Source organism: Rhinopithecus bieti, unplaced genomic scaffold (assembly GCF_001698545.2).
Source record: "Rhinopithecus bieti isolate Rb0 unplaced genomic scaffold, ASM169854v2 scaffold_2339, whole genome shotgun sequence".
Lineage (NCBI taxonomy): Eukaryota > Metazoa > Chordata > Mammalia > Primates > Cercopithecidae > Rhinopithecus > Rhinopithecus bieti.
In genome coordinates this window covers 72,594-98,114 of record NW_016803819.1, presented here as the reverse complement: position 1 = coordinate 98,114, position 25,521 = coordinate 72,594, and the positions used below count along the sequence as shown (strand labels likewise).

The 25,521-nt window shown below is 43.6% G+C and overlaps 1 protein-coding gene across 1 annotated transcript in view; it reads right to left on the bottom strand.

Annotated features, from left to right (window-relative positions):
* The window catches only part of UBE2K (ubiquitin conjugating enzyme E2 K), an 83,438-nt gene that overhangs the window by 9,670 nt on the left and 48,247 nt on the right, over window positions 1–25,521 (bottom strand). Inside the window, 2 exon segments of the mRNA XM_017854256.1 lie at window positions 13,671–13,753; window positions 16,216–16,222. Coding sequence (XP_017709745.1) covers window positions 13,671–13,753; window positions 16,216–16,222 — 90 coding nt within the window.

Below are 25,521 nucleotides of genomic sequence, written 5' to 3'. Positions count from 1 at the left end.
AAAAAAAAAAAAAAAAAAAAGACATGAATCAAAACGAAAAGCCAAACTCAATCCTCAAATGTTCATTCTTGTCTTTCAACTCGTCTTTTTTTTTTCTTTTGGAGATGGTGTCTCACTCTGTCCCTCAGACTGGAGTGCAGTGGCGCAATCTTGGCTCACTGCAACCTCTGCCTCCCAGGTTCAAGCAATTCTTACAACACTTGAGTGCACTACTTAATTTTCCAATGGACTTTCTAAGCAACTTAATTTTGAAATCCATGGTGTTGCCTGAAACAAAATCTTATGTTATATAATTTTTAATAAAATTATTTAAAGGAAATTTACCTGAATAGCAAAGAAAAGTTTTCACTCAAAGGAAGTATTTAATACTAAGGCAATTATTAAACTCATACTTATTTTAATTTGAAATAAAAACATAAAGGCATGTAAAAGAAAAGCGTCCAAATCTTGCAAGTCCTTCATACTATCACATAGGTAGTCTAACAAATATCTCAACAAGGCAAAACACTTTTCTTGAAAACTGATAATCTCGGGCCGGGTATGGTGGCTCACGCCTGTAATGCCAGCACTTTGGGAGGCCAAGGTGGGCGGATCGCAAGGTCAGGAAATCGAGACCATCCTGGCTAACATGGTGAAACTCCGTCTCTACTAAAATACAAAAAAAATTAGCCGGGCGTGGTGGCAGTTGCCTGTAGTACCAGGTACTCTGGAGACTGAGGAAGGAGAATGGCATGAACCTAGGAGGCAGAGCTTGCAGTGAGCCAAGATCGCACCACTGCACTCCAGCCTGTGCAACAGAGCCAAACTCCATCTCAAAAAAAAAAAAAAAAAAAAAAAACAAAGAAAACTGATAATCTCTCAAATTAACAAAGTTGGACCCTTACCTTATTATACCATATATAAAAATTAACTCAAAATGGATCAAAAACCTAAATGTAAGAGCTAGGAAGCAAAAACATAGGGGAAAACTTCATGACACTGAATTTGGCAATGATTCCTTGGATATGACATCAAAGGTAGAAGAAACCAAAGAAAAAAATAAGGGAATATGCACGACAACTTTATCAAAGTTAAAAACTCCTGGCCGGGGTGCAGTGGCTCACACCTGTAATCCCTGCACTTCGGGAGACTGAGGCAGGTGGATCACCTGAGGTCAGGAGTTCGAGACCAGCCTGGCCAACATGGTGAAACACCATCTCTATTAAAAACACAAAATTAGCCAGGCATGGTGGTGCATGTTTGTAATCCCAGCTACTTGGGAAGCTGAGGCAGGAGAACTGCTTGAACACCCAGGAGGCAGAGGCTGCAGTAAGCCGAGATCATGTCACTACACTCCAGCCTGGGCGACAAAGCAAGACTCTATCTCAAAAAAAAAAAAAAAGAAAGAAAGAAATAAAATTAAAATAAAATAAACACTCCTGTGAAGCTGGTGTGGTGGCACACACCTGTAGTCCCAGCCACTTGGGAGGCTGAGGTGGGAGGATCACTGGAGCCCAAGAGTTCGGCACCAGCTTGGGCAACATAGTAAGACCCCACTACTTAAAACAAAAAAGCTTCTGTGTTTCAGGAGAAAATATTTCCAAATCATTTATCTGGTGAGGGCTTAATATCCATAATACATAAAGAACTCCTACAACTCAGTAACAACAAAAAACAAACCTGGTTAAAAAATCAACAAGGGATGTGAACAGACGTTTCTCCAAAGAAGATATATAAAGTGTCAACACATGAAAAGATGTTCAACACCATTAATCATTAGGGAAATGCAAATCGAAACCACAATGACCTATCATTTCATATCCATTAGAATGGCTACCATTAAAAAAAAAGTAATTGTTAGCCAGGTTGTGGAGAAATGGAACTCTTGTGCACTACTTGTGGGAATGTAAAATGGTGAAAATTCCATGAGAAACAGTACGGCAGTCCCTCAAAACAAAAAACAAAAACAAAAAAACAAAAAAACCCACAGTTACTATATAATCCAGCAATTCCACTTATGGGTATACACCCAAAAGAACTGAAAGCAGGAACTGGAGTAGGTATTAATATATGCATGTTCATAACAATATTATTCACAACAGCCAGAAGGCAGAAGCAACTTAAGGTTTCCATGGATGGATGAATGGATCAACAAAATGTTTGGCTTTTGTATACGTATATGTGTATGTGTGTATATATATATCCTGACCTCAGGTGATCCATCTGCCTCAATCTCCCAAAGTGTTGGGGTTACAGGCGACAGCTACCACGCCCAGCCTACTTACTTATTTCTTTGAGACAGAGTCTCCTTCTGTTGCCCAGGCTGAAGTGCAGTGGCACAATCTCGGCTCACTGCAACCTCTGCCTCCCAGGTTCAAGCAATTCTCCCTAGTATCTGGGACTAATGTCACATGCTACCACGCCTGGCTAACTTTTTTGTATTTTTGGTAAAGACAGGATTTCACCATATTGGTCAGGCTGGTCTGGAACTCCTGACCTCAGGTGATCCATTCACCTCGGCCTCCCAAAGTGCTGGGATTATATGCGTGAGCCACCATGCCCGGCCCTGCTTATTTGAGACAGGGTCTCATGGTCACTTAGGCTGGAATGCAGTGGTGTGATCACAGGTCCCTGTTGCCTCAACCTCAACCTCCTGAGCTTAAGTGATCCTCCAACCTCAGCCTCCCACGTAGCTGGGACTACAGACTCATGCCACCATACCTGGCTAATTTTTGTATTTTTTGTAGAGGTGGAATTTCGCCATTTTGCCCAGGCTAGTCTTGAACTCCTGGGCTCAAGCAATCCACCCGCCTTGGCCTCCCAAAGTGCTGGGATTACAGGCATGAGCCACCATGCCTGGCCTAGTAAATTTTATGCTGTGTACTTTACAAAAATTTTCTGGAAAACTTTTAAGTAGGCCAGACGCAGTGGCTCACACCTGTAATCCTAGCACTTTGGGAGGCTGAAGCAGGCAGATCACAAGGTCAGGAGACTGAGACCATCCTGGCTAACACTGTGAAACCCTGTCTCTACTAAAAATACAAAAAATTAGCCTGGAGTGGTGGCGGGCGCCTGTAGTCCCAGCTAGTAGGGAGACTGAGGCAAGAGAATGGCGTGAGCCCAGGAGGCGGAGCTTGCAGTGTGCCACTGCACTCCAGCCTGGGCGACAGAACGAGACTGTCTCAAACAAAGAAACAAAAATTTAAGTAATAAGTTCTTGCCTTAGAGACTCAAAAATCCTTATTATAAATACTGTCTATTTCCTCTATTTGCACTGTCTTCCTATTGTGAAGACACAGTCTACTAGAGACTCTAGATTACCATTGCAAGAATCAGAAACTTGAATGCAGAGGAGGTTAAAGAAAAGAATCAGCCGGGGGCAGTGGCTCATGCCTGTAATCCCAGCACTTTGGGAAGCTAAGACAGGGGGACTGCTTGAGCACCAGCCAGCATGGGCAACATGGCGAGACCCATCTCTATAAAAAATAATTTTAAAAAATTAGCCAGGCATGGTGGTGTGCACCCGTAATAGGCTGAGGTGGGAAGAATGCTTAGGGCCTGGAAGGTCAAGGCTGCAGTGAGCTGTGATTGTGTCACTGCACTCTAGCCTAGGCGACAGAGCAAAACCGTGTCTGGCAGGGGCACACACACACAAAAAAAGGCAGTTTGCTCTCAAAACCCTCAAAATTGAAAAAAATCTAGAGCTATAAATTTAGATATAATTCATAACAATGTCAAAGAGAAAAAGTTGTCACGTCACTTTTCTGCATGATTGAATTTTCACAGAATGTGTGAACACAGCTCACTGCAGCTCTGACTTCCAAGGCTCAAGTGATTTTCTCACCTTAGACTACAGGCACGGAACACCACGCCCAGCCAATTTTAAAACTTTTTGTACAGACAGGGTCTTGCCACATTGCCAGTGCTGGTCTCAAACACCTGAGCTCAAGAAATCCTCCTGCCTTGGCCTCCCAAATGCTAGGATTACAGGTTTGAGTCACCACGCACAGCCAGTTTTAATAAATAATTGTAAGAAAATTAGTTCAATAATTGAGGTCAGGTGCAATGGCTCATGCCTAGTCCCAGCACTTTGGGAGGCTGAAGCAGGTAGATTGCTTGAGTCCAGGAGTTTATAAGACTAGCCTGGGCAATGAGTTGAAACTGTCTCTACAAAAAATTAGCCAGGTGTGGTAGCACATGTTTGTAATTACAGTTACTTGGAAGGCTAAGGTGGGAAGTCTGCTTGAGCCTAGAAGTTTGAGGCTGCAGTGAGCCACAGCACTTTAGTCTGGGTGGCAGAGTGAGATTCCGTATCAAAAAAAAAAATAAATAAATAAATAAATAAATAAATAAATCAAAACAAAACCTATTGATATAGTTTGGATATTTGTCCTCTCCAAATCTCATGCTGCAATGTAATTCCCAGTGTTGGAGGTGGGGCCTGGGGAGAGGTGTTTGGATCATGGGGACAAATAGCTCATGAATGGCTTAGTGCCCCCCATTGGTCATGAATGAGTTTATGTGAGAGCTGGTTATTTAAGTGTTTTGGCCTGGCATGGTGGCTCATGCCTGTAATCCCAGCATTTTGGGAGGTCAGGTGGGCGGATGACCTTAGGTTGGTAGTTCGAAACCAGCCTGAGAAACCCTGGCTCTACTAAAATTACAAAATTAGCTGGGTGTGGTGGTGCATACCTGTAATCCCAGCTACTTGGGAGGCTGAGGCAGGAGAATCACTTGCACCTAGGAGGTGGAGGTTGCAGTGAGCCAACATCATGACACTGCACTCCAGCCTGGGTAACAAGAGTGAAACTCTGTCTCAAAACAAAAAAAAGTGGCCGGGCGCGGTGGCTCAAGCCTGTAATCCCAGCACTTTGGGAGGCCGAGACGGGCAGATCACGAGGTCAGGAGATCGAGACCATCCTGGCTAACACGGTGAAACCCCGTCTCTACTAAAAAATACAAAAAAAAAAAACCTAGCCAGGCGAGGTGGCGGGCGCCTGTAGTCCCAGCTACTCGGGAGGCTGAGGCAGGAGAATGGCGTGAACCCGGGAGGCGGAGCTTGCAGTGAGCTGAGATCCGGCCACTGCGCTCCAGCCTGGGCGACAGAGTGAGACTCTGTCTCAACAACAACAACAACAAAAAAACAAAAAAAACAAAAAAAAGTGTTTTAAGGCTGGAAGCAGTGGCTCATGCCTTTAACCCCAGCACTTTGGGAGGCCAAGATGGGTGGATCACTTGAGCCCAGGAGTTCCAGACTAGCCTGGCCAACATGGCAAAAGCCCATCTGTACTAAAAACACGAATATTAGCTGGACACGATGGCATGCACTTGTAATCCCAGCTACTCAGGAGACTGAGGCATGAGGGCACGAAAAGTGCTTAAACCTGGGAGGTAGAGGTTGCAGTGTGCCAAGATTGCACCACACTACTCCAGCTTGGGCGACAGTCTTCAAAAAAAAAAAAAGTGTTTTTTGGCTGGGCACAGTGGCTCACGCCTGTAATCCTACCATTTTGGGAGGCCGAGGTAGGCAGATCACGAGGTCAGGAGTTTGAGACCTGCCTGGCCAACACAGTGAAACATCGTTTCTACTAAAAAAACAAAAATTAGCCAGGCATGATGGCATGCGCCTATAGTCTGTCGCCCATGCTGGAGTGCAGTGGTGCAATCTCTCACCTCACTGCAACCTCTGCCGCCCAGGTTCAAGTGATTGTCGTGCCTCAGGCTCCCGAGGAGTAGCTGGGATTACAGGTGTGCACCACTACACCCAGCTTTTTTGTATTTTTAGTAGAGAGGGTTTTGCCATGTTGGCCAGGCTGTTCTTGAACTCCTAACCTCAGGTAATCACCCGCCTCAGCCTCCCAAAGTGCTGGGATTATAGGCATGAGCTTTTTTTTTTTCTTTTTCTTTTTTTTTGAGACGGAGTGTCACTCTGTAGCCCAGGCTGGAGTGCAGTGGCGCGATCTCAGCTCACTGCAACCTCCGCCCCTCCAGATTTAAGCAATTCTCTGCCTTGGCCTCCCAAACAGCTGGGATTACAGGCGTGTGCCACCATGCCTGGCTAATTTTTTTTTTTTTTGTATTTTTAGTAGATACAGGGTTTCACCATCTTGGCCAAGCTGGTCTTGAACTCCCGACCTCATGATCCACCCACCTCGGCCTCCCAAATTGCAGGGATTACAGGCGTGAGCCACCGCATCTGGCCAGCACCCGGCCTAAAACTTTAAAAAATAAATGAAAACTACAGAAACTGTATCTTTGATAACACAAAGAAATGTGTGCAATTTTGGAATGCCCTAATCTAAATTCAGTAATGTGAAAAAGTATATAATTGAAAATATTCTTTTGTTCTATTTCTTCTTCTATTTACAAAGTAGTGATCAAATCTATATTGTACTGAGATCTTCAGGATCAGTATATACAATCAACTTACATCTATTATAACAAATCCTAAAAGGCAAACAGGAGTATGAAATTTCAAAAAATGTGTCAATCTTTATAATTTAGTAGATAATGTGAATAAATCTACCTCGTAAATCTATCTCCAGTAAATTAATTTTGCTCCAGTCTCAAATCAGTAAGACATAGTTAATGTGGCTATGTAAATATTCATATATTCATTGATAAGGACTCAGAAGGACCTTACTATGCAGAATAATCATGTGAATTGTTCATACCGTTGAGTAACTTTTCTGCTAAGGATCTTCCAACAGATCATCAATAATTAAACCATGTTCATTCAAAACACTAAATGCTACTTAAAGAGAAGGGAAGCTTTTATACTAAAGATTTTATTTTTTAAAGAAATTGGGTTTCACTATGTTGTCAAGGCTGGGATGCAGTGGCTATTCACAGGTGTTATCTCACTACTGATCAGTACAGGAGTTTTGACCTGCTCTGTTTCCAACCTTGTCTGGTTCACATCTCCTTAGGCAATCTGGTGGTCCTCTGTTCCTAAGAGGTCGCCATACTCATGCCCAATTTAATGTGGACACCTGACTGGCATAGCACACTTCAGCCCAGACTTGCTGGGCTTAAGCAATCCTCTTGCCTCAGCCTCCTGAGTAGCTGGGACTACAGGTGCACACCATTGTACCCAGCTGCTATAAATTTTTTTGTTAAAGTTTAAGCAAAGTTAAAATACTATGCAGCGGGATGAATTTTTACATATGTATATACCCATGTAACCACCGCCTGGATAAATATACAGAGTATTTTTAGCACTACAAAGCTTCACTTTTGTTCCTCCTACTCACAACTCCTGCCCACCCTCACTACTACTGTATTTTTTTTTTTTTTTTAATTTTTTGAGACAGTTTCGCTCTGTTGCCCAGGCTGGAGTGCAGTGGCGCGATCTTGGCTCACTGCAAGTTCCGCCTCCCGGGTTCATGCCAGTCTCCTGTCTCAGTCTCCCGATTAGCTGGGACTACAGGAGGCGCCCACCACCACGCCCAGCTATTTTTTTGTATTTTTAGTAAAGACGGGGTTTCACCGTGTTAGCCAGATGGTCTCTGACCTTGTGATCCGCCCGTTTCGGCCTCCCAAAGTGCTGGGATTGCAGGCGTAAGCCATCATGCCCAGCTATCGTATTTTTTTATCACCATAAATTCTGGTTTATCTTCAATTTCATAAAAATTGAACCATACAGTATGTATTCTTTTGTGTCTGGCTTTTGTCACTCAACATGTCTGAGTCTCATCCATGTTGTTTGTGTCAATGATATGCTCTTTTTTACTGTTACATAGTGCTCCAATGTGTGATCACAATGTATCAATTTTCTTGTTGATGAGACATCTGAGTTGTTTCCCGTTGGGGCTATTAATAAATTCGCCATAAAAATTCTTTCATACATGTCTTTCAAAAAGTAGGCATAGACACTAATTTCTTTTAGATATATACCTAGGAATGAAGCTGATAGGGCATACTGAAGGTATGTGTTTAGCTTTGGTAGATATTACTGACTTTAAGTGATTAAACCACATTCTTTGTTTTCTGTTGTTTTTTGAGAAGGAGTCTCACTTTGTCACCCAGGCTGGAGTGCAGTGTCCCGATGTCGGCTCACTGCAACCTCTGCCTCCCAGGTTCAAGAGATTCTCCTGTCTCAGCCTCCTGAGTAGGTGGGATTACAGGGGCCCACCATCACGCCTGGCTAATTTTTATTTTTAGTAGAGATGGGGTTGCACTATGTTGGTCAGACCGGTCTTGAACTCCTGACCTCAAGCAATCCACCCACCTCGGCCTCCCAAAGTGTTGGGATAATAGGCGTGAGCCACCGTGCCCTGCCTGGTTAAGCCACATTCTTACCAGCAATGCATGAGGTATTTATGTTTACAAGCATGTAGTGGTATCTAATTATGATTTTAATTTGCATTTCCCTGATGAGTAATGATGCTGGGCATACCTTATTGACCAGGCATCTGCATTCTGTGCCTGTTTGTGTCTTTTAGAAGTGCAGCATCAGGCTGGGCGCGGTGGCTCAAGCCTGTAATCCCAGCACTTTGGGAGGCCGAGACGGGTGGATCACAAGGTCAGGAAATCGAGACCATCCTGGCTAACACGGTGAAACCCGTCTCTACTAAAAATACAAAAAAAAAAAAAAAAACTAGCCAGGCGAGGTGGCGGACGCCTGTAGTCCCAGCTACTCGGGAGGCTGAGGCAGGAGAATGGTGTAAACCCAGGAGGTGGAGCTTGCAGTGAGCTGAGATCCGGCCACTGCACTCCAGGCGACAGAGCGAGACTCCGCCTCAAAAAAAAAAAAAAAAAAAAGGGCAGCATCACTGAGTGAAATTTTTGTGTTGTCATTTTCTTCCCCAGGTAAGTAGACACCATCAGTCATAGTAAGTGCCAGTGGAAAACATTAGAAAATCGTTTCCACATAGCATAAGTTGTGAAATTAAGAACTAAACCAGGGGCCGGGCACAGTGGCTCACGCCTGTAATCTCAGCACTTTGGGAGGCTGAGACGGGTGGATCACCTGAGGTCAGGAGTTCGAGACCAGCCTGGCCGACATGGTGAAACCCTATCTCTACTAAAAATGCAAAAAAACTAGCTGGGCATGGTGGCACATGCCTGTAATCCCAGCTACTTGGGAGGCTGAGGCAGGAGAATCGCTTGAGCCTGGGAGGTGGAGGTTGGAGTGAGCAGAGATCGCACCATTGTACTCTAGCCTGAGTGACAGAATGAGACTTTGCCTCAAAAAAAAAAAAAAAAATCATAAAAATAATATACTAAGTTGTTAAATATTAATAAAGGTATATCACTATCCCTAGATGCATTAATATAAGACCAAGATTAACCACGTATTTTCTAGTATGCCTGCTGAAAATTATTTAATGTTTACGTAATTCATTTTCCTATGATTAAAACCCTGTATTTTTATCTATCAAATTCCAGTTCTGAAACCTAAACATCCACATTCAAATATGGATATGCACTAAATGCCAATTATACCTCAGTAAAGCTCAGGGAATAGAGTAATGAATTCATGAATATCTAGTCTCACCTATTTTATCTAATGTCTTTGGTATATTTTAGTATTTCAATTGTACAGATACAAAACAAGATTATTCACCTGCCTTAGGAAAGGGAACAGTTGATGTAAAAAAATGTTATGTTCTGCCCGGGTGCGGTGGCTCAAGCCTGTAATCCCAGCACTTTGGGAGGCCGAGACGGGCGGATCACAAGGTCAGGAGATCGAGACCATCCTGGCTAACACGGTGAAACCTCATCTCTACTAAAAAAATACAAAAAACTAACCGGGCGAGGTGGCAGGCGCCTGTAGTCCCAGCTACTCCGGAGGTTGAGGCGCGAGAATGGTGTAAACCTGGGGGGCGGAGCTTGCAGTGAGCTGAGATGCGGCCACTGCACTCCAGCCTGGGCGACAGAGTGAGACTCTGTCTCCAAAAAAAAAAAAAAAAAAAAAGTTATGTTTCTGCACATCAGATTAGGAGAAAATGTTTTGATATAAAAATTCAATTTCTCTCTCTATATATACACACCATAATCTTTCAACTAGCTATATAGGGAGATAATTACAAGTAACAGTACTGTTGGCTTAACTCTGGGCAAAAAGAGAAGTCAGTGGGAAGTTTTCATCTCCAAGCTTTTTCTTTCTTTCTTTTTTGAGATGGGGTCTCACTCTGTTGTCCAGGCTGGAGTGCCATGGCATGATGTTGGCTAACTGCAACTTCCGCCTCCCAGGTTCAAGTAATTCTCCTGCCTCAGCCTCCCAAGTAGCTGGGATTACAGGTATGCACCACCATGCCCAGCTAATTTATTTATTTTTGGTAGAGATGGGGTTTCAGCACGTTGGCCAGGCTGGTCTCGAACTTCTGACCTCAGGCGATCTGCCCACCTCCGCCTCCCAAAGTGTTGGAATTACAGGAATGAGCCACTACACCTGGCTGCAAGCTTTGTTTTTAAGGTTGTCATTCTGGGTGCTGAGAATAGCCTGAGTAGGGAAAAGCCAGAAGCAGAGAGGCAGACTAATGCAATCATCCAGGCTAGAGGTAACCCGTTTGGAAAAATGTGGTAGTAAATCTGCTGTTAAGATGTTGGAGGTTTTGCCAATAGATCCGCAGACAGGGCATGGGGTGCCAGAGAAAAACGCCAAGGATCATGATGTGATTTTGGCTTGAGAAAATGCAAGGATGTATTTGCCAATAACTTAGTTGGGGAAGACTATAGAAACAGGTTTCAGGTTAGGAGACTATCAGTTCAGTTTATGTTTGATACGTTCATTATATAGTCAAGTAAAGATGATAAGCAGGCAGCAGGATAAGAGTCTCAAGTTCAGGGAAGATAAATTTGTGAGTTTGCAGTATATAAAGGTGAAGTTACGATGAAATCAGATGAGCTTACCAAGGAAGTGAGTGCAGCTAGAAAGAAGCAGAAATCCAAGACTTATCCCTGAGGCATTCTAATACACAAAGATCCGGGGGATATGCAAGGAACTGGTGAAGGAGTCTGGGAGTGAGCGTGGTGGGAAAGTTAGAATAGAAAAACTAATTTCCTAGAAACCAAATGAAAACAGTAAAATGTCTCTAATACTGCAAATACGTACTCATATCACTGAATCTTAGAGCTTTTAGAGGCCTTGGCGATAACCTAATGGATTAAAAACACTGACACTTAAGACGTTCAATAAATTGGCAAGTCACAAATCAAAAGAGTAACAGAGAAGATAAAAAGTAAGTCTATTCCACACGACTTTATGTTTGAAAGTCTTGATCTACATGCAATACAGAATATATTGAAATATAGATCAAGAAACCAGATCCCAAAAGATGATCTACCGAGGGACAGGATTTACTCAGATATACTACTGGAACAGAAAAAAACAAAACGAAACCTGTAACTCTAGTCTGTTCATCCAGTTACTAAGTAAACCAAATTGGCCATACACTAAATGCTGTCATTCCTATTTCATTTTCTTTCAGGTACCTTTTTATCCCCCCCCCCCCCCTTTTTTTTTTTTTTTGTTTTTTTTGAGACAGAGTCTCGCTCTGTCTGCCAGGCTGGGTGCAGTGCCGGACTGGCAAGCTCCGGCCTTCCCGGGGTTTAAGCCATTCATCCTGCGCTCAGCCTCCCCGCGCTGAGCTGGGACTACAGCACCGCCACCACGCCCGGCTAGTTTTTGTATTTTTTAGTAGAGACGGGGTTTTCACCGTGTTGAGCCAGGATGGTTCGTCCTAATCTCCTGACCTGTGATCCGCCGTCCTCGGCCACCCAAGAGTGCGGGATTACAGGGTTGAGCCGACCCCCGGGCCTATCCCCCCTTTCTTAACTTAACAAATCAAACGCATAGCTTAGGCCAGGTGTGGTGGCTCACGCCTGTAATCCCAGGACTTTGGGAGGTCCAGGCAAGAGGATCACCTGAGGTCAGGAGTTCGAGACCAGCCTGGCCAACATGGTGAAACCTCATCTCTACTAAGAATATAAAAATTAGCTGGGCGTAATGGCGCACACCTGTAGTCCCAGCTACTCGGGAGGCTGAGGCAGGAGAATCGCTTGAACCTGGGAGGCAGAGGTTGTAGTGAGCCGAGATCACGCCACTGCACTCCAGCCTGGGCAACAAGAGTGAAACTCTGTATCAAAAACAAACACCACCCAAAAAAACATAGCTTAAAAATTCTAATACCAACAATAATATATAATCTTTAGAAGATCAGGTAGCCAGGCTGGGCCCATTAAACACAGTTTTGGCTCCAAGTGTTCTTACTAACTGCTGTTCTGTTTTGTTGTTATATCTTCTCTTGTAAAAGAGTAAAATCAGAAGAAAAGGTCGTAATACACACTCACTCAACTGATTTTTTCTAGTTTTATGGTTTTCTCCCACTCCAATTAATTTTATACCTTTGGTCTTAGTTTTCCATTTATAAAATCATGTGCTAGGCCGGGCACAGTGGCTCAAGCCTGTAATCCCAGCACTTTGGGAGGCCGAGACGGGCGGATCACAAGGTCAAGAGATCAAGACCATCCTGGCTAACACGGTGAAACCCCATCTCTACTAAAAAACACAAAAAACTACCCGGGCGAGGTGGCGGGCGCCTGTAGTCCCAGCTACTCGGAAGACTGAGGCGGGAGAATGGCGTAAACCCAGGAGGCAGAGCTTGCAGTGAGCTGAGATCTGGCCACTGCACTCCAGCCTGGGCAACAGAGCGAGACTCCATCTCAAAAAAAAAAAAAAAAAAAAAATCACGTGCTAAATAATTAACTATCATCTTTATCACTGTTAGACTACACAAAGCTTCCAGCCTGGGCAACAGGAACCCTGTCTCTACAAAAAAATACAAAAATCAGCCAGCCAGGTATGGTGGTATGCGCCTGTATTCCCAGCTACTTGGGAGGCTGAGGTGGTAGGACTACTTGGGCTTTAGAGGTAAAGGCTACAGTGAGCTGTGATTGCGCCACTGCACTCCTGCCTGGGCAACAGGGCAAGACCCTGTCTCAAAAAAACAAAAAACAAAAAACAAAAGCAAAGCTCTATTCTAAGGGAATTACATAAAGTAATTTATTTAATCCTCTCAGCTCTATGAAGTGAGTGTCAACCCATTTTGCAGATGAGGACACGAAGGCACACAGAATTTAGGTAACTTGCTCATGACCATGCAGCTTGGTAAATTGGACAGCCAAGATGTGAACCTGGTGGCTCCAGAGCAGAAACTCTTAAAACACTTAATGCTGTGCAGAGCAAATCAGACAAAAAATGTGAAAGCACAATACTGCTATCCAAATGAAGACATCCCCTACAAAGGTGCTCCTTGTTAGAATTCATAAACCAAAGTCATAACTGTGCTCAAACTGTGCTCAATTAACACAACTTGCAACAATTTTGTAACTTACATTCCATCTAAGGGGGATATGACTACTTCAATACTTACTTTCTACTTTTTTAAGTCTTTACCAATATCTTCTTAAGATAGCAAATAATCTAATTTACCAAAATAACAAATGAAGTCCAAGACTTTTCAAAGTGTAAAGCTAGCATCTAACATTATCTAACAAGTCTCTATTTAAATATGGATTGTGATCTCAATTATATTGCAAATTCAATTATGTACTTGAGACTTTATAAAGTTACTGTCCAAACAAGATAAAGTATAATATATGTTTTGAGGCAATTACACATTTAGCACTCTTACAGTCTTGGTATTCACATGAGAAGGAGAGAAGGTGAATTCAAAATCTCTTACCATTGATCTTTCAGGATATCCAAACAAATAGCCCCTGTGACGGAACTAATATTAGGATGCCATATTTTAGTGATAAACCGGACCTAGAATATAAAGCACACTTGAGTTTTTCAGTAACAGAAATAAAACAGTTTAAGCAGAACTACAAGAAAATGAAATCTTCAAACTAAAAAAAGAAAGGTCCCTATATCTATTACATCATTTTGCCTAGGTGAAAGAAGGGGTGTAGAAGACAAAGGATCCAGTAAGCTGAATGTTGTCACTAACAGATATTGTTTTTAAACTCTTTAAATGTTCCTCCTTTAAACAAACCCAACAGTTACTAGGAGATTACAATTTACCTAGAATAATGGTAGATCCTATGAGAATTCAACAGAGAATAAAATCCATTTTGGTAAATAAAATAGTACATAAAATAAAAACATAAATAGTCAATGGCACTTTCTTCATGTGAGGCAGGGTGCAGAATAGATTTGAGGAAAAAAGTAAGCAAAACCAGTGAACGAAAGCACAAATAGTAAGTGACTGTGCTTTTTTTTCTGTATAATTTTTTCTCAAATTATTTTTATTGAAATACCTATTATGATGTAGCAAACACTGAAGAGATACTAAGGCTTAGAGTTTAAGAAACCTAATCAAACAGCTGAACAGAGCACAATGTAAACTCCCACAATCTGATTCCAGATTCTGAGTCTAATCATCTCATTATTTGTCTCATTATGGAAGAAGAATAAATCAACAAGTGAAAATTAAGAAAATGCTAAAACACCATGACATTAAAAAGTTCATCAGCTCTTACTCATGAACTTTTGGAGGGTCTTGTATTCTTATCTCTGACACATATGACAATGACCAGTTGAGCCCAAATTCTTTGACACTTAATAGATTAATTACTATGTGCCAATTAATGTATATAGTACATTATGTACATTAATATGTAATGGCACATTAATGTTCTAAGAACTTCACAAAAATTAGCACTCATACACTGTAATCTCAGTATTTGGGAGGGGGAGGGAGGAAGGATCCCTTTAGCCCAAGAGTTTTGAGACCAGCTTGGGCAACACAGTGAGACCATGTCTCTACAAATAAGAAAATTAGCTAGGCATGGTGGCACACACCTGTACTCCCAGCTACTAGGGAGCTGAAACGTGAGGATCACTTGAATCTGAAAGGTTGAGGCTGCAGCAAGCCGTGATCATGACACTGTACTACAGCCTGGCTAACAGAGCACAACCAACTGGAAAAAAACTGACTTTAATATATGCTCCTCAGCTATTTATGGAAAGAAGCTAAGTTTCCACTTTTCTCTTCCCTTTGTGACTTGATTTGTCTGCACTATTTCTACTTCCTTACCTCCTGCTCACTAACTCATATTCAATCTATAAAGGCACTTTAATTCGCCAATGACTTTAAAATACCGAAAACTAACAAGACACTTTCCATTCCTTCATTCTTGCTATGCTTGATTCTTTTCAGTCTTAATAATCTTACTACTTTCTTTTTTTTTTTTTTTTTTGAGATGGAGTCTCGCTCTGTTGCCCAGGCTGGAGTGCAGTGGCCGGATCTCAGCTCACCGCAAGCTCTGCCTCCTGGGTTTACGCCATTCTCCTGCCTCAGCCTCCAGAGTAGCTGGGACTAAAGGCGTCCGCCACCTCGCCCGGCTAGCTTTTTTAAAAAAATTTTTTAGTGGAGACGGGGTTTCACCGTGTTACCCAGGATGGTCTCGATCTCCTGACCTCGTGATCCGCCCGTCTCGGCCTCCCAAAGTGCTGAGATTACAGGCTTGAGCCACAGCGCCCGGCAATCTTACTACTTTCAATGATACCTACTTCTCTCCATCCACCTTCTCATTAAAGGAGACAATCATTCATCATCTAGGTTACTAGACAGTCTCCTGACTTTACTGCCTTCCCTTCTGTTACCTCCAATTTATTTTCCCAACCAAAACTAAAGAGAGCCCTTTGAAGCAAATCTGATTTGCATCACCATGCTGCTTTAAGGACCATTAATGACCTCTCATTCCCTTCACGTGGACCCACTCTCTCTTTTTTTGAGAAGGAGTCTCGCGCTGTCGCTCAGGGAGTGCAGTCGTATGATCTCGGCGCGCCAACAGGGCGAGATGGGGTTTCGCCATGTTGGCCAGGCTGGTCTTGAACTCCTGACCTCAGGTGATCCACCCACCTCGGCCTCCCAAAGTGCTGGGTTTACAGGCATGAGCCATCATGCCCAGCCAAGCCCACACTCTTAACCTAGCCCTAGACTACCCCTGAAATCTCAGGGTTTTTTTTGTTGTCGTTTTTTTTTTTTGTTTTGAGATGGAGTCTTGCTCTGTCGCCCAGGTTGGAGTGCAGTGGCACAATCTCGGCTCACTGCAAGCTCTGCCTCCCAGGTTCACGCCGTTCTCCTGCCTCAGCCTCCCAAGTAGCTGGGACTACAGGCGCCCGCCACGACACCCAGTTAATTTTTCTGTATTTTTAGTAGAGATGGGCTTTCACGCGTTAGCCAGAATGGTCTCGATCACCTGACCTTGTCATCTGCCCACCTTTGGCCTCCCAAAGTGCTGGGATTACAGGCGTGAGCCACCACACCCGGCAGAAATCTCAGTTTTACCTCTGTCCCCATTCCACTCTCCTGCTCAAAAAGTCATAATAAACTTTTCCCCTGCTCTGGGCCTTCATACATACTTGTTTTCTCAATAACATACCTCTGTGCCCTCTTCTCCCAACTAACTCCCACTCTTCAAGTTTCACTTTCCATATCACTTCTTCCTGATTTGTTCCACACACCTGTAGTTTCCTTTGTCATAGTATTAATTACATTTCTGTGATTTCTGCCTTGTCTGGTCTTCCATAAAAGACATTGTATCCATCCTACTTAATAAAGCATCCCCAGATATAAGCGACTCACACTAAATGAATGTGCACTTAACCTTACAGCAAAAATGTTATTATAAGGCTAAATATCAAATACAGTGCAAGTTAAGTAAGACAGTAATATAGGGCTTATGTACAACAAACATTTCTCCCCTTTTCCTTTTTTTTCCCCAGAGAAGGTCTCACTCCTATAAGCCTAGGCTTGAGTGCAATGGTGTAATCTTGGCTCACTGTAACCTCAACTTCCCAGACTCAGGTGACCCATCTTAAAAGTAACTGTGACTATAGGCACACACCATCACACCCAGCTAATTTTTTTATTTCTAATAGTGTTGGGGTTTCACCATATTACCCAGGTTGGTCTTGAACTCCTGGGCTCAAGAGATCTGCCCGTCTTAGGCTCCCAAAGTACTAGGATTACAGGCATAAGCCACTGAGATGACATCAAACATTGCTTTATAAGAGATATAACCGCACATTTCACATCTTAATACAGGTTGAGTGTTTCTTTTTCTTTCTGTTTTTTGGAGGCAGGGTCTCACTCCCATCGCCCAGGCTGGAGTGGAGTGGTGCGATCACGGCTCACTACAGTCCTAACCTTCTGGGCTCAGGCAATCCTCCCCTCTCGGCCTCCCAAACTGCTGGGATTACAGGCATGAATGAGCCACCAGTGCTTGGCCTATGCTGAGTATTTCTTATCTGAAAATCTGAAATCCAAATGCTTCAATGAGCATTTTCTTTGAAAGACATGTAGACACTCAAAAAGTTTCAGATTTTGGAGCATTTCGAATCTCAGATTTTTCAATTTTTAATAATCAATCTCCATTTACTATTCAATGAGTTCAATTCATAAACAATCATATGCCATAATGTCAGTAACTCAAGGAATTCACAGCATTTTATAACTTTAAAACAATGTGGTGGCCGGGCGCAGTGACTCATGCCTGCAATCCCAGCACTTTGGGAGGCCGAGGCAGACGGATCACAAGGTCAGGAGATCCGCCTAACTGGTGAAACCTAACTAACATGGTGAAATCTAAAAATACAAAAAATGGCCAGGCTCGGTGGCTCAAGCCTGTAATCCCAGCACTTTGGGAGGCTGAGACGGGCGGATCACGAGGTCAGGAGATCCAGACCATCCTGGCTAACACGGTGAAACCCCGTCTCTACTAAAATTACAAAAAACTAGCCGGGCGAGGTGGCGGGCGCCTGTAGTCCCAGCTACTTGGGAGGCTGAGGCAGGAGAATGGCGTGAACCCGGGAGGCGGAGCTTGCAGTGAGCTGAGATCCGGCCAATGCACTTCAGCCCGGGCGACAGAGCAACACTCCATCTCAAAATAAAAAATAAAAAGGCCGGGGGTGGCTCAAGGCCTTAATCCAGCCACTTTGGGAGGGCCGGAGACGCGGCGGGTCCCAAGGTCAGCGAGATCGAGACCATCCTGCGCCTGAATACGGCTGAAACCCTGCCCTCTCTACTAAAGAATACACCCACAAACTAGCCGGGCGACGAGGCAGGCTCGGCCTGTTACGTCAGCTCACTTGGGAGGCGGAGACAGGGAGAAGCGCCGGTAAACCCGGCAAGGCGGAGCTTGCAGTGACCGGCTAGAGATCCGGCCACCCCGCACTCCAGCCTGGGCGACAGAGCCAGGACTCCGTCTCAAAAAAAACAACACAAAAAAAAAAAAACCTAAATAAAATTAAAAATAAAAAATAAAAAATAAAAATAAAAATTACAAAAAATAGTTCGGGCGTGGTGGCGGGCCGCCTCGTTAGTCCGCCTCACCATAGTCCCAGGCTACCTCGGCATGGGCTCGAGGCAGGAGACATGGCGGGTACCCAGGAGGCTGGAGGCTTGCAGGTAGCTGAGATCGCACACTCGCCACCTCCAGACCTGCGGGGCCAGAGCGAGGCTCCATCTCAAAAAAAAAACCCACACACCCACAAAACCCAATGCTGGTTTAGATCTTTCAGACAAGATTAGACATATAATTTTTGCAGGCGTGCGTGGCCCTCACGCCTGCTAATCCGACCACTCTTGGGAGCCAGCCGCGGTGCGGATCATGGAGCCGTCAGGCGAGACTTGAGACCATCCTGCGCCACTAACCACGGTGAACGCCGCTCTACTAAATATAACAAAACATTAGCGCCTTTAGTCCCAGCTACTCGGGAGGCGCTTGAAGCAGAATGGGCCCGTGAACTGGGAGCGTGGGAGCTTGCAGTGGAGATCGACCGCCACTGCACCCAGCTTGCGCGCAATCAGAGCGAGACTCCGCTCTCAAAAAAAAAAAAAATATATACTAGTATATATATATATATTATATTGAATTTAAAAACAGCTCCCTGCGAGCCTGTCGAAGGACTTCCGCCTCTCTAGGTGAAGTGAGTGAACGATATATGAAGTATATCTTGCCTTTTGTTTGTTTACTTTTTTTATTTTTTCTTTTTGAGGACAGGCAGGTCTCGCTCTGGTCGCCAGGACTGGAGCAGTGGCCCAGATCTCAGCCCTCCACCTGCAAGCTCCGCCCTCCGGGTTTTACGCCATTCTCCTTGCCTCAGGCCTCCCAAGTAGCTGGGACTACAGGCCCGCCCGCCACCATCGCCCGGCTAGTTTTTTGTATTTTTTTTAGTAGAGACGGGGTTGTCACCATGCTTAAGCCCAGGATCGGTCTCGGATCTCCTGACCTCGAGGTGGATCCGCCCGGGTCTCGGCCTCCCAAAGTTGCTGGCGATACAGGCCTTGAGCCACCGCACCCGGCCAATTTTTTTACTCCTCCTGGGCTGAGGTGAATCTCCCGCCTCAGCCTCCCTAGTAGCTGGGACTACATGTGTGCGCCACCATGCCTGACTAACTTTTGTATTTTTTAGTAGTGACGGGGTTTCACTATGTTGGCCAGGCTGGTGTGGAACTCCCAAGTGATCCGCCTGCCTCAGCCTCCCAAAATGTTAGGATTACAGGCATGAGCCACTGTGCCTGGCCTTTTTTATTTATTTTTGAGACAGGGTCTTACTCTGTCACCTTGGCTGAAGTGCAGTGGCGCCATCTCGGCTCACTGCATCCTCCAGCTCCTGAGCTGAAACAATTCTCCTGCCTCAGCCTTCTGAGTAGTTGGGACTACAGGCGTGTGCCATCACTCCCGGCTAATTTTCGTATTTTTTGTGGATACAGGAACAGGGTTTCACCATGTTGCCTAGACTTTTCTCAAACTCTTGGGCTCAAGTGATTCACCTGTCTCAGCCTCCCACAGTGCTAGGATTACAGGTGTGAGCAAAAAGCAGGATATGGCATTCAGCATTGCTTTTTAAAGAAGGGTCTTCTATACAGAATTCTCTGTAGATACATAGGAAAAATGCCAAGACACAATTAAATTACTGAACTAATTCTTACTTTGTACTATAACCTATAGTTAGAAATAAATAATTTTGAATTTGGGCTGAGAATGGTGGCTCATGTCTATAATCCTAGGAGTTTGGGAAGCCAAGGCAGGTGGGTTGCTTAAGCTCAGGAGTTTGAGACCAGCCTGGGCAATATGGTGAGACCCCGTCCCTACTTAAAAAAAAAAAGAGGAAAATAAAAAAGAAAAATAATAATTTTGAATTTGCAGATGACCCACTAAAGAATTTAATCTTCAAGGGCCAGGCGTGGTGGCTCAGAAGGCTGAGGTGAGAGATCGCTTGAGCCTGGGAGGCAGAGGTTGCAGTGAGCCATGATCACGCCACTGTATTCCAGCCCGGGCAACAGAGCAAGAACCTGTCTCAAAGAATAAAATAAAAATAAAATTTGTAAAAAAAAAAAAAAAAATTTAATCTTCAAGATTATCTCCATGGCCCAGCACAGTGAATCAAGCCTGTAACGTCAACAATTTGGGAGGCCAAGGTGGGAAGACTGTTTGAGGCTATGAGTTTGAGACCAGCCTGGGCAATGTAGCAAGACTCTATCTCTATTAAGAAAATAATAATAACGTCTCTTTATTTTTATATACAAAACTAGTACTAGCATTGTCTGGGAACTTCAGAACACTCAGTATCTTTGGAAAGTACTCAATAAATAAAAACAGAAATCTGAACACTATGTAACAACAGATACTAAAAGTTCCCAGACAGAAACGAAGGAAACTATTCTTAAATTATCAACATTGGAATAGCATCAATGATAACCTTATCTCCTCCTACGGGATGCACTGTACATTTCATTCACTCTTTAGTTTAACAAACATTTCAGCTTCCACTTCATGGTAGATTTAAGTTCATATTTCCATTTGTAACTTCCAGTTTTAAGATCTGAAGATATGTGAAGTGTGTTTCTTGCTTTTTTTTTTTTTCAGATGGAGTTTCACTCTGTCGTCCAGGTTGGAGTGCAGTGGTGTGATCTCAGCTTACTGCAACCTCCGCCTCCTCGTTTCAAGCGATTCTCCTGCCTCAGCCTTCTGAGTAGCTGGGATTACAGGCGCGCACCACGACACCTGGCTAATTATTTTCAGTAGAGATGGGGTTTCATCATGTTGGCCAGGCTAGTGTTGAACTCCTGACCTCTGGTGATCTACCGTGCTTGGCCGTATCTTGTTTTTTATTTTATTTATTTTTGAGACAGGGTCTCAAAACATATATTATTAAACCAGCTTTAACTCTCTTATCATACAAAAGAAAATGCTATTTTATTTTGAATATGCAAGTACAGATGAGCATATGCTCATTAAAGATTATTAGTATTGGTATGTATATACAACTTAACATGTAAAAAATATGTTGATAACACCAAGAAAAAAGAGCAAAATTCACAACATTATTTTTTTTTTTGAGACAGAGTCTCACTGTGTAGTCCAGGCTGCAGTGCAGTGGCACGATCTCGGCTCACTGCAACCTCCGCCTCCCAGGTTCAAGCAATTCTTGTGCCTTTGCCTCCTGAGTAGCTGGGACTACAGGCTCATGCCACCATACCTGACTAGTTTTTGTTTTGTTCTGTTTTTTGCATTTTTAGTAGAGACAGGTTTTGCCATTTTGGTCATGAACTACTGAGCTCAAGCCATCTACCTGCCCCCTGCCTCCCTAAATGCTGGGATTATAGGCATGCAAACCATCGCATCCGGCCTACAACTTAATCTCTATTCGAGCAGGACACACCATTGGGCTAGAATTTTACTAATGATTTTTTCACTAGCACAATACACATTACAATTTAACACTAGAAATCATATTGGTTGTATGCATTTAATCAAATTCCTTCTACAGTATTATCACCTGATTTAAAGATATATTTTCTCTGTTTAGAAGTAAGCCTACTCTTCTGGTCAATGATATATTGCATAATAATAAACAAAATATTCTGTGACCATGGTAAGACAAATGTGATTTTTTTTTTTTTTTTTTTTTTTTTTTTTTTTTTGAGGATGGAGTCTCGCGGCTCTGCCACCCGGGGCTGGAGTGCACGTGGCCGCGTCTCAGCTCACTTCAGCTCACTTGCAGCGCTCCGCCTCCCCGGGTTAGCGGCATTCTCCTGCCTCAGCCTCCGCAGTAGCCTGCGCCGCACCTACAGGGCCGCCACCGACGCCCAAGCTAGTTTTTTGTATTTTTTAGTAGAGGAGGGTTTTTCACCGGTGTTAGCGAGGAATAGTCTCGATCTCCTGACGCTCGTGATCCACCCGTCTCCGCCTCTCCCAAAGTGCTGGGCTCTGTACAAGGTTGAGCCACCGCACCCGGCCACAAATGTGAATTTTTAATCTTTTCTCAAATTTTAGCTGCATAGTAGTAATGAAAATATAACCAGCTACTTTGATACTTTTACCTCATAAGACTTAAAATTAAGCCTGAGTCCAAACATATGTGAACACACAATTCAGCAAGAAATTTACATAAATATTCCCCATTCTTCTCATTTTACTTACCAATCAGTAAAAATTCAAATCAATGTAGTATACATCTAGAACATATTTATCATGTTCATTAACATTTACTGCAAGAGCATAATGCCACAAGTGGGGTATGTACCGTATTTATTTTCTTGTTTGTTCTTTATTTAAAAAACTTTTATTTTATATATACCATATTTAAAGAACACTAAACTGCAACTATGACTAACTGGTTGAAGTCACAGTAATACAAATTGGATTTGAACCTAAGATGTTTCTAAACGTCAAAGCTACCTCCAAATGGAACAGCCGGAATTAGAGATGTAGAGAGGCCTTTCTTTTCTTTTTTTTTTTTGTGCGTGTGTGTGACTAGAGACAGGGCCTTGCTATGTTGTCCAGACTGAACTCAAACTCCCAAGCCCAAATGCTTCTTCTGCCTTGACTTCCTAAAGTGCTGACATTACAGGCGTGAGCCACCATGCCAAGGCAGGTAACAGTGGCCTTAACAGCAAGATGTAGTAGCAGCAAAGACGTCAGACATACTTCAGTTCTTATGTTTTGAGTCTATTTTTCTCATTTTAATAAAACAGGGGTGTGGGTGTGGTGGCTCATGCCTCTAATCCCAGCACTCTGGGAGGCCAAGATGGAGGGATCACTTGAGCCCAGGAGTTAAAGGCTGCACTAAGCTATGATTGTGCATGCCACAACACTCCAGACTGAGCAACAGAGTAAGACCCTGTCTCTAAAAAAAGTGGGGATGAGGTGGGAGAGATTTAATACAATATTTATTTCAAGAATTAAATGAAGTTACAGATCGAAGTGCCTAAAACAGAGCCACAATTATGCAATTACTTTGAAGCTATTATACCCTATAAAGGCTACACCTTTACTGAGACATAATTCACCCACTTAATGTATACAACTTCCTTTTCTTTTCTTTTTTTGAGATGGAGTCTTGCTCTGTTGCCCAGGCTGGAGTGCAATGGCGTGGTCTTGGTTCACTGCAACCTCTGTCTCCCGGGTTCAAGCAATTCTCCTGCCTCAGCTTCCTGAGTAGCTGGGATTACAGGCACGTGCCACCACACCCAGCTGATTTTTGTATTTTTAGTAGAGATGGCGTTTCACCACATTGACCAGGCTGGTCTCGAACTACTGACCTCAGGTGATCCACCCACCTCAGCCTCCCAAAGTTCTGGGGTTACAGGCATGAACCACCGTGCCCAGCAACTGTACAACTTGCTAACTTTTAGTATATTCACAGACTTGTGCAACTATCACCACAATCTATTTTTTGACTATTTTATCACCTCAAAAAGAAACCTGGCTGGGCACGGTGGCTCTCGCCTGTAATTCCAGCACTTTGGGAGGCCGAGGCAGGAGGATCATGAGGTCAGGAGATTGAGACCATCCTGGCTAACACGGTGAAACCCCGTCTCTACTAAAAATACAAAAAATTAGCCGAGCATGGTGGCGGGCGCCTGTAGTCCCAACTACTCAGGAGGCTGAGGCAGGAGAATGGCCTGAACTCAGGAGGCAGAGCTTGCAGTGAGCCGAGATCACGCCACTGCACTCCAGCCTGGGCGACAGAGCGAGACTCTGCCTCAAAAAAGCCAAACAAAACAAAAGAAACCCCGTAACCATTGGTAGTTACTTCCCCATTCTTCTATCTCTAAGCCACCACCAAATTCCTTTCTGTCTCTAGTCTCTAGGATTTGCTTTTTCCAATATTTCATAAAAATAATACAACGTGAAGCTTTTGTGTCTGGTTTCTTTCACTTAGCATAATGTTTTCAAGGTTCACTGATACGTTGTAGCATTTATCAGTACTTCATTCTTCTTTATAACCAAATAGTATTCCATGGTATGGATATACTGCATTTTATTTATCCATTCACCAGATGACGAACATTTTTGGTTGCTTCCATTTTTTGGCTGTAATGAATAGTGCTGGTATGAACATCTGTGTACAAGTTACTGTGTGGATAAATGTTATACCTAGAAGTAGAACTGCTGAGTCACAAGGGAACTCTAAGTTTGCCATTTTGATCAAACTGTTTCCCAAAGAGGCTGCAACATTTTACATTTCCCCCAGCAATGTATGAGAATATGAATTTATAGAGAAAATTTAAGTGTCAATACTACTGTATTTTCAAATGCTGTTACAAAGGAAAGCCAATAGACTACTTTGGAAAGGGCCTCCCTCACTTGGGGTGGCAGTCATTGGTTAATGCTGTCTAACATTTACCAAGTGCTTACTACTATTCCAGGCACTTGTAACTTACATTTCATCAAATATCAGGCACCATCAACTATTTAACATAACATTGTTTTATGTACCCTTACGATACAGTTTGGATTTGGGTCCCTGCCCAAATTGCATGTCAAATGGTAATCCCCAGTGTTGGAGGTAGGGCCTAGTGGAAACTGGATCATGGTTTCTTATGGCTTAACACCATCCCCCTTGGTGCTGTCATCATGTTAGTGAGTTCTCATGAGATCTAGTTGTTTTCAAGTGTGTAAGCATTTTCCCCAACTCCCTCTTGCTCCTTTTCCTGCTATGTAAGACGTGTCTGCTTCCCCTTGGCCTTCTGCCATGATTATAAGTTTCCTGAGGCCTCCCCAGAAGCAGAAGCCACTGTGCTTACACAACCACAAGCCAATTAAACCTCGCCCAGGCTGGAGTGCAATGGGCGCATCTCAGCTCACCGCAACTTCCGTCTCCCGGGTTCAAGCCATTCTCCTGCCTCAGCCTCCCAAGCAGCTGGGATTACAGGCATGAGCCACCATGCCCAGATAATTTTGTATTTTTAGTAGAGTCAGGGTTTCTTCATGTTGGTCAGGCTGGTGTCAAACTCCCGACCTCGGGTGATCCGCCCGCCTCAGTCTCCCGAAGTGCTGGGATTACAGGCCTGAGGTACTGCGCCCGACCTTAAACCTCTATGTTTATAAATTACCCAGTCTCAGGTATTTCTTTATAGCAGGGTGAGAACATACTAATACGCTTTGGGAAACAAAAACCTCTGCCAAATAAATTATGACATGCCATCCACGAAAAGATGTATCCTGATTTCACAGATGTTAAAAATGTGGGGAAAAAATAGATCATAGAATTTATGAAATACAGTTCTCTAC